A 13,908-nucleotide genomic window follows, 5' to 3' on the forward strand; every position below is an offset into this window, starting at 1 on the left:
ATGAGGTCCCCCATGGCGCCACTGCTGTTGGGACAATGAGATGAGCTAGCAGGGCCATGACATCACCTGGGGTGGGAGGTGGAGGGGGCTGAGCAGCAGGTGGGGATTCTCTGATGGCTGATAAAGGTTGTGCCCTGCTGCTACCTTGCCCTGACCCCTCTGCCTTCGAGATGCCAGCTGTCCCTGGATCTGTTCTCCCCATTCCCCCCCCCCAGTCAGGACACAGAGGGCAGGAGGGACAGGCAGAGCAGTGGCCCCTTGGGCAGCATGAAGGAGCTGCTCTGCTGAGCCGGCGAGGAACATTTGTTCCCAATTAGGATGAGATCTCTCCTTGCTGAACAGGCGCTTTGCCTCTTCCTCATCCCTGAGTGCTTTGCCACAAAGTCCCGGGTGCAGGATGTGGGCTTATGGGATGGAGCAGCCGCAGGTCTGGGGCTGGGGGGGGTGGGGAGACACGTTCCCCCCTGCCCATCCCAGCATCCATCCCTATATCTGTCCTCATGTCCATCCTGGTGTGCATCCCAACCATGTGCCATGCTGCGGTGTGCATCGCCTGCTGGACTGCGCCGCTAACGAGACCTTCTCCGCCGCGTGTAATTATTTCCCAGGGTGACAAATGATTAATTCTGCTCAGGAGCTGCGGCTTTCTGCAAACTCACCCGAGCAATTATCCGGCAGGCGCCGTGCTGGCTTCCCCAGGGTGGAGGATGCTGTAAGCTAGAGAAAGTTTGTGCTCAATTTGCTTAAAAAAGCTGCAATATCGGCTCTCAGGGCTCAGCTCCGCCACAGGGAGGTAAACCCTGTCCCTGATGTGCCCAGGACTCAGCCCTTCATCTGCTGCATTCCTCTCAGAGAGGAGGATCGGGGTCTTGGTGCGAGCCACCAGACTCAGAGATGCGTTTGTTATCCCATAGAGACGTCCCTCCCATCCCATCACTGGCTGCAGATGGGGAAACTGAGGCACGGCGTCTGCCAGGATGTCAGCTCTCAGCTTCTCTTCTCCCTTCGGGGTGGGTGAAAACCGCGGTCCCACTCCAGTGCCTCCAGCACATGGGGACGGCAGTGGAGCTGGCAGAGGGGGTTTTGCATGACAAAGCCACAGCTCCACCAGCTGCAGGACCCCTCCTCACAGAACGCCCCCCCCCCGCTCCGCATCCTGCCGGAGGTGCCCAATGTCGGAAATAAGTACTCAAAGTGCATCCCGATGCCAAAGAGGTCTGAATATAGGTTGTCCCTTCCCAGCTGCTCGGCTCTGCTGCATTGGGTTAACATCGTGCCCAGCTGGAGCAGCCGCGGCGTGGGTCTCGTGCTGCCTTTGCCAGGAGGGAGGGACGGGGAGGGACAACGCGCTCAGCCAACACGGTAATAATTTTTTTTTTTTTCTTACTTAGGGGAAGGAATAAAATATAAAAGGAGGAGGGAAAGAGGAAGGATTAAAAGAAAAAAAAAAAAAAGAGAGAGAGAGAGAGAGAGACGCGGACACGGACACACACAGAGGACTCCTCTTCTTTCGGTGCCTGCACTTATGCCCGGTGCAGCTCACTTCCAACCCCGCTGCCAACCTGCTGCCTACTTCTACCCCGGAGAAACCTCAGCTCAGCCCCAAGCCGGGCCCCCGGGGACCCCCGCCCGCACCGTGAGCAAGGTGGGACACGGGGAGAGCCCCTCCTGCGGGCTGTACTGCGCTATTCATGGCGATATCTCATGTCACCTCTGTGCCAGCAGAAAGTAAGGGGAAGGTGGTGTGTTTGGGGGGTGGGCATAGCTCTCCCTGCTTGCTGGGGATGACCTGGATGTCCAGCAGGGATGCTCCCACCGGTCCCCGCTTTGTCCTTGGCAGAGCTCTGCAAGTTTCTTTCAGGTGGCGCCGGCTCTGCAGAGCAGGAATGGAGGGGGGGGGAGGGGGGAAGTGCTTGAGGATTGAGGTGGGAAAGTGACTTTGGGATTGATGCTAGTGGGGAATGGGGCTTGCAGGTCCCGGCATGGAGCCCATTCCTTGCTCAGCCACCAGGGACAGGTCCTTATCCTAAGGAGGATGCAATCGGGACAACACCGAGAAGGGAAAATGAGGAACAGAGCTGGGGGGGTGGGGGGGGAAGGCGTAGGGGCTGAAGTTGCCCCATACCACGGGGGCTAAGGGAGAGCAGGGCTGCACAGCATCACAGGATTTTCCCATTGGCTCCCAGCTCTTTCCCTCAGCTCTGCTGCTGTCCCAAGGGTGGCAAGAAGGGCTGGACAAAAAAGAAAGGGAACCTTCTGTGGGGTTTTCATTGCTTTTCCCTGCTGAACAAACCCAGAATGTCTGTGTGTGTGCCCAGGGCTGGGACACTTTGATGTGCACCCCCTGCCCTCCTGCAGAAACAGTGTTTTTTCTCTGGGATGGAGGTGCTCCCCTTGAGCATCCCACTGAGCCCTCAGTGCTCCCCAGCTGGGAAGAGCCCAGGCAAACCAAGAACCTGTTGCTGCTTCTTCAGCTGACGGAGGGGTGGGAAAGACCCTTTCTGCCCCTTTGCTCCAGTACCTCTCTGCATGAGGGGCTCAGTCCAGGGGTTGCTGCCCCCCCCGGGCAAGTCCTTGCCCACCCCGTGCAGCTCAGGGTGATGGTGCTCAGGGCATCTGGGGGTGTTTTGCAGGGAATGGGCTTGGACTGGGCAAACTGAGAGCCTGAGCACTTCATTGTAGTGCTGTGATTTTGTGCTTGGAAGGTGGATTTGAGGGGCCAGGCTGCGCTGCCGAAATCTGGGGCACCTTCTCCTCCACCACACCCCAACCCATGCCTCAGTTTTCCCACCAGAGCCATGCAGCAGTGGGTGGGTGTGCAAAGCTCCATGGATGTGTGTACCATGCCCAAGTGGCTGTGGGGTCCCTCTGGGGTCCACCAGCCCAGCTCTGCCCTTTGCAGTTCCATGAGGCTTTGGGGATGGGACACAGCTCTTCCCTGTGCAGTGGGGGCACATCCCAGCCCAGCAACAAGGAGCCCCTTTCTCCAACATGGGTTTGGGGGGGGGGGGTGAGCAGCTCTGGCAGCCAAAGGACCCCCCTCCCCCCCACTCCCACCTGCTTCCGGCCTTTTATGCTCTGCCAGCAGCTGCTGCCAAGAGGCTGCTGGGTGCTTCCCTCAGCATCCTCTGTGCTCAGCACGTGGGGGGCTCACTGCTGTGACCCCCCTCCCAGTATGGTGGGTCCCCCTGTTTTGTTGGTGGTGCAGGAAGCAGAGGCAGTTTGCAGCAAGGAGGGGACAGCTTCAGAAGGGGACAGGCACGTGCATGGGAACATTGGGGCACCTGCAGCCCAGAGCTGGGGGGGGACGGGGCAGACTGGAGCAGGGCCAGGCTCTGCCTGTGGCTGCTGACTCATTCTGCAGCTGAGCATCCCTGGAAAGCCGCTGATCAGCTGCGCTATGGGCTGGCAGGGCACCTTGGGAGCAGGGACAAAGTTGTCACGTGCAGGGACAGAGGGGCTTTGCATGGGGATGGGACAACCTGGGAAGGCTTCTCTGTGATGGTGCGGAGAGGAAGGGACTCGGGACCCCCGCTTGCAGCATCACTCGTGCTTTGCTGTGGCTTAAATTAGAGTGAGCTCAGGGGAGGAAGAAAAAGAAAGATTGCTCTCATCCCAAAATACCTCGGCTCATTTTCCACCTGGTTTCCCAGGGAAATGGAGGCAGTCAGTGTGCACGTGAGCATCCCACCCATCCCTGTGGCTTGGAGCTCAGAGCCAACCCAGTCCTGCTCCGGCTTCTCACTTTCCCTTTAGCTGCCTTCCCTTGCTCCTGCTCCCAGCCTTTCTCTTGTGAAGGCTAAAAAAAATTCCATTTGTGGCAAATAATAGGAAAAAAATACATATCCAACCCCAAACCCCAAACCTCAAACAGTGACGCCTGAGAGTCCTGCCATCACAGGACTCCCGTGGGCAGGGTGAGTTGGATTTAACCCCTATGGAGCCCCAGTCCAGTGTGTTGGGTGTCCCAGCTATGGGTGGGCACAGGAGGGGAGCAGCCCCCCGCTCACTCCATCTTGCTGCACTCATGCAGCTTTAAGCCCCTAAATTTCCTGTTGAGGCTTCATGGCTGCTCACTGCTTGTACCACTGCAGCGCCTGGGGAACAGGAAGAAAAGAGCCTGGGACAAAAAGTGCCTGGGGGTCACAGTGCCAGTGCCACGCTGGAGCCCAGCCGCAGCCACCACACACAGGGGGCTGTCCCTCACTCTGCTCCATGGGGCTGAATTCCAATGATCCATCCAGAGCTGGGAAAGCCCCCAGCTTGGTGCTGGCGGCACTGGTCATGTACTGGATGGAAAGGGATGGGTGTGTGGTGTGCAGTGCTAGGGGACATGCATGTGTAGTGCATGGTGCTAGGGGCTGTACATGCATGGTGCATGCTGCTCAGGGTTGTATATCCACGGTGCATGATGCAAGAAGCTGTTTATCCACAGTGCATGGTGCTCGGGGCTGTGCAAGCATGGTGCACGGTGCTAGGAGGTGTTTGTGCGTAGTGCTTGGGGCTGTTTGCCCTTGGTTCTTGGGCTGTATTCACACCACTCCCTGGCACGCTGGCCCCATGATGTTCTCGGGGAGCATCCTTTGCAGAGAGATGCAGCTCCAGGACAGCCTCCCTTCAGCCTGGCCCTGGCAGCCTGCGACCTGGGCCAGAGCTCACCACAGAGGTGCCAAATCTGCTTCAGTGGCTGCCAAAATCAATGCAGCACAAAGAGCTCATAAATTTCAAAGGCACTCTGAGGCTCAGGGTAGCTGCCCACCAGTCCAGGGCCGAGGAAATCACTAAGCCCCAACGGGCCCCTGCAGAGGAGTGCATGGGGCCACGCTATCCTGCAGAGCTATGCACCATGCAGGGACCTCTCCATGTCCCCTCCAGATGGCTGGAGCTCCTCCGTGACATCCCCAGTGTCCCCGGTGCTGCTCTGTGGGGCTGGTGACAGCCGTGCTAGCTGCTGGGCTCTCCTTTCAGAGCTGCTCCTCAGCCGGCGGGGGAGAGCCCTTTGTGCCAGGCAGACTTGAGAGAGACCTGGGACATAATGGCTGCTTTACTCAGCCCTGGTTTTCCCAGCCTGTGCGCGGGAAACCTCCGGCGTGAGCTGAATGGCAACGAGGAGCCCTCCTGCTCCGTCCCTCCCCCACTGCCCCGTGCTTTGTGCACCCTCAGCATCCCCATCTCCAGCTGAACCCCCCTGGCCACACGTGTGGAAGCACACTCACAAACACATGTACATGCCCAGACACGTGCACACGCATGCTGCAGTGGACATACAAGCTGCAATGCATGCACATGCCTGCATGCACACCCAAAAGCCCAGCTTGCATGCACGCACTCACACTCTCGCATCATGAGCCAGGGCTCAATGGCTCATTCCTTCAACCCTGCTCAACACCAGCTATTACAATCTCCTCTGAGGTTTTTGACTGCGGTGTCTCAAGATCTGCAGCCCAGCTCTGGCATCTCCTCCTGCCTGGCTGTGCGCTCAGACTTTCCATGCTGTTCTCAGATCTGCTGTCCCCAGAGGACCCCTCTCCCTGGGGATGGATTGGACCCTGGGCACTGAGCTGAGGCACTGCAGTCCTCCTGCTTCCCAGGGCACATCCGCACATTTCCTTCTGCTCCCTCTCCTTTCTGCCATCCAGGGTCCATGCTGGCTGCATGCTCTCACCCTGATGCCTTTGTGCATCACCCCGTGCATGCAGGCACCAGTCTCTCCCAGTCCTCCCTCGTGCAGAGAGCTGGAGTTTATAATGCTTCTTTCCACTTCAAGACCTCTGCTAGATTTTGTACTCCCTCACAGGGCACAGGATGGCCTCAGTTCTCCCTCTGCTGCTGCTCTGGGCGTTTGCCCCCACGGTGGTCCCGGAGGTGCTCAGTCCTGAAGATGTCACAGGTAACACAGCCCCAGCTGTGCTCATCCTCACACTGTAGCCAGTATCCTGGGGAGGAGGAGGGGGGTTCACATGCCAGCCCCATTCATCACTCTGCTCTTCTTCCCCCAGATGACCTCAAGGCCCTGCAGGTGTCCATCCCACGGCACCCAGCCCTTCACGCTGTGCTGGCAGGGGATGTCACCATCCCCTGCCTCATCACCTACCTCGCACCCCTGCCCACTGCCAGCACGGCAGGGCGCCGGGCAGTGCTGGGAGCCCCCCGGGTCAAGTGGACCTTCATCTCTGAAGGCAGGGAGGCGGAGATCTTGGTAGCACGGGGGGAAAGGGTGAAGGTGAGTGAGGACTACCGCCTCCGTGCCTCCTTGCCCGTCTTCCATCAGCGTTACACTGACGCCTCTCTGCTGCTCACTGAGCTGCGCCCCAACGACTCGGGGATCTACCGCTGTGATGTGCAGCATGGCATCGAGGACGGCCACGACATCCTCGACCTCAGAGTCAAAGGTACACGCAGGAAAGGGAGCAGCACGGTTTGGGGGACCCTGCCCAGATTCTCTCTCCCGGCTCCTCACCCTGTGCCTCCCTGCAGGAGTGGTGTTTCACTACCGTGGGGGTTCCACGCGCTACACCTACACTTTTGCCGAGGCACAGGAGGCGTGCACTGCCATCAGTGCCAGCATTGCCACCCCTGAGCAGCTGTATGCTGCCTATCTGGGCGGCTACGAGCAGTGTGATGCTGGCTGGATCGCTGACCAGACCGTCAGGTGAGCACCCCATGGCATGTTTCTGACACCCACTGACTCCCCTGTGCCACCACAGCCACCATCATTCTTCCCCTCTGCTTTGCCAGGTACCCCATCCACACTCCCCGCGAGGCGTGCTATGGAGACATGAATGGCTTCCCAGGGGTGAGGAACTACGGTGTGGTGGACCCGGAGGACATGTACGACGTGTACTGTTATGCTGAGGACGTGCCAGGTGCCTGTGGTGCTCCATGTCCAACCTCCTTTTCACAGCCCAGCGCTGTCACCCAGTTCCCTTAGCAATGTCCCAAATGTGCAGTGCTCCGTAGAGGGCACAGACTTGCTTCTCTGCAACCCTTTGCAGAGCTGCCTTGCTGACCTGCCACAGTAAACCACTGATGCTTTCCACTTCTTGGGGAGCAGTGCTGACCTCGGGCTGTCCCTGTGTGTCACATACCTGCTACCCTGCTGCTCATGCACTCTACGTGGCATGGAATCCACTGCCAGGTGGAATCAGCAGCACCTGCATCAGTCACGTTTTTCTTTTGGAAAGTTTGCCTGTGCAGCAAGCTACGGGCAGAGCTCAGGAGAGCTGAGCAGGTGGCTCAATGCTTGTCCCTGCCCCATGTGCAAGGACAGATCCACATCCACCCCTCTCCCCGTCCCTGAACCATTTCCTGATGCCTGCTTCCTTCCTTTCATTGCAGGGGAAATATTTTTGGAGACGGCCCCGGACAAGTTTACCCTGGAGGAGGCGGTGGCGCGGTGCCGGGCGCAGGGTGCGGTGCTGGCGAGCACAGGACAGCTGTACGCAGCCTGGAGTGCAGGGTTGGATGCCTGCAACCCGGGCTGGCTGGCTGATGGCAGCGTCCGCTATCCCATCGTCACCCCGCGGGAGCGCTGCGGAGGAGCCCTGCCGGGTGTCAAAACCATCTTCCAGTTTCGCAACCAGACGGGATTCCCCGATGCACAGAGCAGATACGATGCGTACTGCTTCCGAGGTAACCAGGGGCACCACGGCCCCAAGGTTTAGTGTTGGGCTCTGGGATGCACGAAGCAGGGACTGAATAGAGATCCCTACGTGCTCACCGTGCCGACCTATCGCTGTGGAGCAGGGGTGTTCTGCATATCTGCAGTAGAGCATGCCGACTCAGAGCAGGGATGCTTTGCATGAGCTCAATGTTGCATGCCAATATATCTTGATAGGGGTGGAATAACCCGCATGATTTCAATACTGCATGCTGATACGTCGTGATAGAGGATGGATGCTCTGCATGGTCTGCATAGCGCATGGCAGTATAGTGCAAGGTTGGCCTCAGTATTGCATGCTGTTGTAGCACAGTAGGGCAGGGATGTCTCTGTCCGTGTGAGCTCAGGGTGGCTCTGGGCACATCACCTGTCCCAGGTCGATGCCATGAGCCCTCACCTTGGGGCTGAGCCGGCTGCAGGAGCACGGCTCTAGGACAGTTCGCCCCTGTGTGGATGTTGAAGGCATTTTGGGGTTCTCTGTAGGCTGCTGGGCACAGCCTGCCAGGACTGTAAGGTCTATTTATTACCTTGGATAGGAAATGAAACAGAGGCAGTGAGCTACTGGGTGCTGAGGGCACCCTGCACACAGTAGCACGTGTGTGAGGACTGAGGCTCACAGGGATAACAGGCACAGATTCTTCCCATTCCCACTTACCTGAGCACCCCTGGGGCTTGTGCTCCCACCAACCATCCGCTGCATGCCTCTGTGCCTCAGTTTCCCCATTTCTCAGTGTATTCTCCATTGTCTCCACGGATGAAGCTAGGCAGGATGGACCCATCTCGCAGTGCTGTACTGCATAACCCACTAACAACCCAGCTCAGCCGGGGCACAGGGGTCCCCCAGGTTGTCCCCAGCTGCCACAGGGCCAGGACAAGGCAGTAATACCCCACTTTCTTTCTGCCCACAGAAGGGACAAACTCTTTCCCTGAGGCTGCAGGAAAATATCAAGCCAGAGAGCCCGAGGGCCTCCAGGAGATTGTTACAGTGGCAGAAAAGCTGGAGGAGCTGCAGCTGCCCAAAGCGCAAGTGGAGATTGAGTCGCGAGGGGCTATATACGCCGTCCCTTTCTTTAAGGATGTGGCTGATGCTGAGCTGGAAAAGCCAAGCCTGTCCCCCGAAGACACCCGGCACCCCCCAATAGATACCTCCTCGTCCTCAGCACGAGGACATCACCCATCCTCGGCTGCCCCTTTCCCCACAGCCCCAGCCGTCCCCAAGGCAGGCATCCCGCATAGCTGTGCTGCACAACCAGGCAGCCCGTCCCCTGCAGACCAGGACGAGGCGACAGGGACAGGTGGAAGGTGCACAGAGGCCAGGCAAGAGCCATCCCGCACGGGTAGGTCCAGCAGTGCTCAGGGCTGGGGTGCAGAGAGCAGCAGCAGGGACGCAGGCACAGAGCTGTCCAATGCCATCTCACCGAGGGTGCACCCATGGCCATGGTGCCGGTGTCTTGGTGTGGTGGTGACAGGCATGGGGCTGTTGGTCTGTCCCTGCCATGCAGCTGTCTGTCTGTCCATCCTGTGGCCAGGAACAGCAGGGTGCAGTGGGCAGGGTCAGTGCCAAACCATGCTGTATTTGTGCCAAGAAGTGGCAAGGGGCCAAGCAAAGACGTGCCGTGGGACAGGAGAATGCAATGGCCAAGCTGGAGCATGGGGCTGGTTCAGAGGGGAAAGCATCACCAGACCTGGGGCTGTTTCTGTCTCCTCAGGCATCACTGTGCCAACATTTTCCCTTCAGCTCTGCTCATTGCCGGCAATGCCAGTGCCTGGTTCCTGGCTGGCTCCTGCTGTGGGTGTCTCACTGCCTTTCCTTGCCCCTTGCAGAAGATGGAGCAGCACTGGAATGGCAGCTGAGCTCCGTGCTGGGTGAGGACTCCGGGAACACAGCAGCAGAGAGTCCAGGCAGAGGGCAAGAGCCTGGACAGCCCATGAAGCCGAATGTGCAGACACTCTTGGTGGGCACAGAAGGACCCAGTGACGCCCTGTCCCCAGCGGTGGCTGCAGCAGGTGACACACAGCCATCCAATGGGCATCCCCAGCCACCTGGCCCCGTTGTCCCCACGTGCCTCCCCATCCACCTGTGGGAAGCTGTGGGGCGGCCAGCCCACAACGGCAGGGCATCTGGGCACAGGGACAGCCAGGTGACACCTCCGACCAGCGCCACTTTTGTCACTTCGACAGATATGCAAGAGCCATCCCCCTCCATAGGCAGCCGTGGGGCCGGGGGCACCAGCACCCCCATCCACACTGCAGGGGCTGCTGAGGACCCTGAACTGTCAGGAGATGTGACCGAAAACCCTGGGGCATCCCCGCTGCCCCCCGCACCGCCGCAGCTGCAGGATGATGGAGAGGAGCAGTCGGGGGCCCCGTGGCTCTCCTCACCCACAGCACCAGGGGATGGGGGCACAGCCCCGGCAACGGCGGTCACCCCATGGCACGCAGAGGTGCCCAGCAGCAGCGATGCACTGCAAACCCCAAGCACTGATCACGGGATGCCCGCTGCATCTTCAGAAGAGGAGGAGGATGACGAAGAGGAGGAGGATGAAGAAGAGCGTCCGATGCCCTCTGTTGCAACCGTGGAGGGTTTCCTTGCAGCTGTCCCCGGAGAACCAGGTGGGACCAACAGGGACGGCCTCACCTCTCCCCATGCTGGGCCCCCCAGGCTGTCCCCAGCACCCAGCTCGGCCGCCCCACTGCCCGCCCTGCCCACGGAGCGTGCCAGCCTGGGTGCAGGTGCAAGCCTGGCCAGGGGTCCCCAGCACTGTGTCATTTTTGCACTTGGGGCAGCGCTCCTGGCTGCACGCTGGCACTAGGGAGCGGCAGCACCTTTCCTTTGCACTGTGCTTTCCTCTTCTCTGTCTGTCCTTCTGTCTGTCTGTCTCTCCTCCTCTCTTCGGCTGGGTAAGGGAAGGTCAAAGGTCCGGAGAAGCACATATTTGTCAAACAAATTGGTCTGAGCTATGCATGCACTTAATTCTCTTCTACTTCTGTGAAGTGTTTTAATGACTGTTTCCATGAAAAAAAAAGAAAAAAAAAAGAAACAAATCTAACAAAAGAAGGCCCCAAACCCTCCTCTGACTAACAGTGGTACTAATAAAGGGAATTAAAAGCTTTCTAGAACACGCACCTCGGCTAGCTCTTCCCTTCATCCTTGCGCCCGCTGCCTCGCTCGCATCCCCACTGACGAACTAATCCCCCCGGGCCCCAGAGGGATGAGGGCCTTTGGAGCTCAGCATGGTGTGAGCTGTCCCTGGAGCATCCCCATGGTGCACGCAGCTGAGTGCCGTGCAGAGCTGTGAGGTGTTGGGTGTTCTGGGGGTGCACAGCCTCAAGGTGAGCACCAGGGTCTGAGATGGAGCTCACTCGTTGCAGGAGGGTGGTGGGTGCATGAGCAGTGACCCCGTGACCCCAAGACAAAATTCCTCTTGGCTCCTAAGCCGGGATGCTCTCAGCTCTGCAATCAAACTCCTGCTCATCTTGCTGCCCCTTGTCTCTGTGGGACAGCCTCGCTGGGGTTCCTTTCTTCACCCCCCCCCAGCATGGGTGCTGCTCAGCACCTTGCAGTGTGGATGTGTGTGTCCTGGCAAGAAGAGATATGCTCCCAAAGAGCTGGACGTGCCCAAGCCTTAAATAGTTCATTTCTCACCCTGCTGCAGTCCACTGGAGATGTCTGCGTGTCCTTGCAGGCGGGGAGGTGATGCTGTCTGGGGCAAGCGAGGGCACAGGGCCATTGGATAGTGCCAAGGACTTGCACTGCCTGTGCTGCCGGCGCTGGCGACAGCCCTAAATCACATTCTTGAGCTGGGGACGGATTAATGACTGTGTGTCTTAATGACCGGAACGGGCTGGTGCTGGTTTTGCAGGTCAAGGATGGCACCATTGAGTTCTCAGCCTTGGGCAGGCTGAAGGTGACAGCAATGAGGCTGGGGACAGGCACGAGGCTCGCCTTGCTGCCAGGCTGAGGACGTGTGTCTGGGACATGTCAAGGGCTTATCCTTTCATGTTCCCTCCAAGAGAGCCATTGTTGCTCCGCTCTGGGGGCAGCAGGACTCATCCACATCCACGGCACACTCTAGCAGTGTCCAGCTGAGTCTGGGGACATGCCAAAGCCTCAAACCTATCCAGTGCAGGAAGATGGGATGGCTCCAGGCGTGCCACCATGCCCCAGATGCTGTGCATCCATCCAAGGGCTGAGGGGCAGCTCAGGGGCATGCAGTGAGCAGGGCTGCCCGTGCCTTGCAGGTGGCTGCATCCCCAACCCCTGCCTGAACGGAGGGACCTGCATTGAGGATGGCACCCATCCCACCTGCCTCTGCCTGCCAGGTTACGGAGGGAGCAGCTGCGAGAGACGTGAGTCCACAGGGTCACACAGCCCATGGTCCTGCAGGCATCAGTGCACAGAAATCTGTTTGGGTGTTTTTTTGGCTTGCTCATGAGCTGAGCTCCACAGTGCTGACCCTGTCCTCTCTCCCCCCTTGTCTCCTGCTGTGGTTCAGCGCTGAAGAGGTGCAGCCCCAGCTGGGACAGCTTTCAGGGAGCCTGCTACAAGCACTTCTCCACCCGGAGGAGCTGGGAGGACGCCGAGTCACAGTGCAGACATTTTGGGGGGCACCTGGCCACCATCCTGACCCCCGAGGAGCAGGACTTCATCAACGGTACGTGGGGCCACTCCAGCCTGCGTGGGCATGGGACCCAGCATCCCTCCACTGTGGGTCTGAGGCTTGAAGACTGAGCCAAAATTTGGCCAAGGGGCAAAGCAGAGACAAAGCTCCTCTCCCTCTACTGGAAAAGGCAGCTGGATGGGCAGACACCATCACAAATGTTTTTATAAAAAGGGGAAAAGAAAGTGGAAAGGAAGGGAGAAAGAGGAAAGAAAAGAGAAAAGAGAAAAGAGGGAAAAGGGAAAAAGGGGAAAGGAAATATTGGCAATAGGATGGATTAATTGGTAGAAAGGACAGCAGGGAAGCGGGGCGGTGCAGGAGAAGGAAAGGACGCGGGGACACCAGGGACAGGCGTGGGGACACTGGGGCTCTGCTGCCCTCTCCCGGCGACCCCCCAAACTCTCCGCCCTGACGGGTGCCAGGGGATGGCGGAGCCCCCCAAGCCCACCTCTGCCCCCAGAACAGTACCGCGAGTACCAATGGATCGGCCTCAACGACCGCACCATCGAGGGGGACTTTCAGTGGTCCGACGGCAGCCCTCTGGTAAGCCGTGCAGCCAATCCCCCCCCCCTTCCCATCCCCACCGCACCTCGCGGTCCTTCTCCATCCCCTGGGATGGGTCCCAGGTTTTGAAGCCTCAGCTGAAGCCACTGGCATGAGCACCGTGTGATTTAGGGTGCCTGAACCAGCAGCACGGAGATGGGGCATCATGGCATGGACACAATGCAAAGTGCCAGCGCAGCCCCAGCCCGTTCTGTGCTCCCCAGCTCTATGAGAATTGGCACCCGGGGCAGCCCGACAGCTACTTTCTCTCCGGTGAGAACTGCGTGGTCATTGTGTGGCACGACGGGGGACAGTGGAGCGATGTCCCCTGCAACTACCACCTCTCCTACACCTGCAAAATGGGGCTGGGTAAGCCACGTACCCAACCCAGCAAGCTGGGAAATAAAGGTTCTGACTGCTCTCAGCTCACCTGGGGTTGGGGTGGGAGCTGGTGGTGAGGCAGCGGGGTTCAGCGCAGCGCCAGGATGCCCACCCTCTTCCTCCACCCCACAGTGCAGTGCGGACCCCCCCCTACCGTCAGCAACGCCCGAGCCTTCGGCAAACCAAAGCAGCGCTACGAGATCGGCTCCATCACGCGCTACCACTGCCGCCACGGCTTCGCCCCGCGCCGCTCCCCCATCATCCGCTGCCGTGAGGATGGGATTTGGGAACGGCCCCAGCTCTCCTGCCGCCCCGGTGAGCATTCAGCTCCCTGCATCCCCACACCTCCCCTCGTGGATGGTCCTTCACTGCGGCTCTTTGCTTTCCGTGTCCCCCCAGGGCTGGCTCAGCACTCCGAGGACTGAGTGAGCTGTCACCTTCCCAGGCCCCGGAGCTGGCATGGATGGGGATGTCACTGGGATGGCAGTGCAGCCCTGGAGGGCAAGAGGTGCCCTGGTGGGTGCCTGCCCTCTGCTTGTTTTATATCTGTACAAAGAAACCCCAACAACTAAAGAGTCCCTCAAAAGGAATTGCCAGCAACTCGTGTGGTGTCTCACCTTGCACTGGGGCTGTTTGAGTCCTGGAATGGCAACAGAGTCAAAA

The 13,908-nt window shown here is 59.1% G+C and overlaps 1 protein-coding gene across 3 annotated transcripts; it reads left to right on the forward strand.

Moving 5' to 3' along the window:
- Nucleotides 1-1,276: 1,276 nt before the first annotated feature.
- On the forward strand, nucleotides 1,277-13,869 carry BCAN (brevican). 3 transcript variants are annotated; one of them, XM_090127366.1, is made up of 15 exons: nucleotides 1,277-1,362; nucleotides 5,798-5,890; nucleotides 6,000-6,392; nucleotides 6,478-6,652; nucleotides 6,739-6,866; nucleotides 7,339-7,632; nucleotides 8,569-8,997; nucleotides 9,485-9,667; nucleotides 9,842-10,273; nucleotides 11,903-12,010; nucleotides 12,157-12,315; nucleotides 12,782-12,864; nucleotides 13,089-13,233; nucleotides 13,378-13,560; nucleotides 13,645-13,869. In XM_090127366.1, the coding sequence occupies exons 2-15, from the start codon at nucleotides 5,806-5,808 to the stop codon at nucleotides 13,668-13,670; spliced, it is 2,823 nt and encodes a 940-aa protein (XP_089983492.1). In that variant the 5' UTR covers nucleotides 1,277-1,362; nucleotides 5,798-5,805; the 3' UTR covers nucleotides 13,671-13,869. The 3 variants fall into 3 exon arrangements, with proteins under 3 accessions (XP_089983492.1, XP_031462156.2, XP_089983493.1); XM_031606296.2 differs by lacking the exon at nucleotides 1,277-1,362 and adding an exon at nucleotides 1,392-1,645; XM_090127367.1 differs by lacking the exons at nucleotides 1,277-1,362; nucleotides 8,569-8,997 and adding an exon at nucleotides 1,392-1,645.
- The last annotated feature ends 39 nt before the right edge of the window (nucleotides 13,870-13,908 follow it).

This window comes from Phasianus colchicus, chromosome 30 (assembly GCF_987193195.1).
Source record: "Phasianus colchicus chromosome 30, bPhaCol1.hap1.1, whole genome shotgun sequence".
Classification (NCBI taxonomy): Eukaryota; Metazoa; Chordata; class Aves; order Galliformes; family Phasianidae; genus Phasianus; species Phasianus colchicus.

Bases quoted from the DNA above. Each gene is read 5' to 3' on its own strand.
- BCAN (XM_090127366.1), top strand. From the start codon at position 5,806: ATGGCCTCAGTTCTCCCTCTGCTGCTGCTCTGGGCGTTTGCCCCCACG. The intron at 6,653-6,738 runs GTGAGCACCCCA...CTGCTTTGCCAG, and splicing joins ATCGCTGACCAGACCGTCAG to GTACCCCATCCACACTCCCC. The intron at 13,561-13,644 runs GTGAGCATTCAG...GTGTCCCCCCAG, and splicing joins CCAGCTCTCCTGCCGCCCCG to GGCTGGCTCAGCACTCCGAG.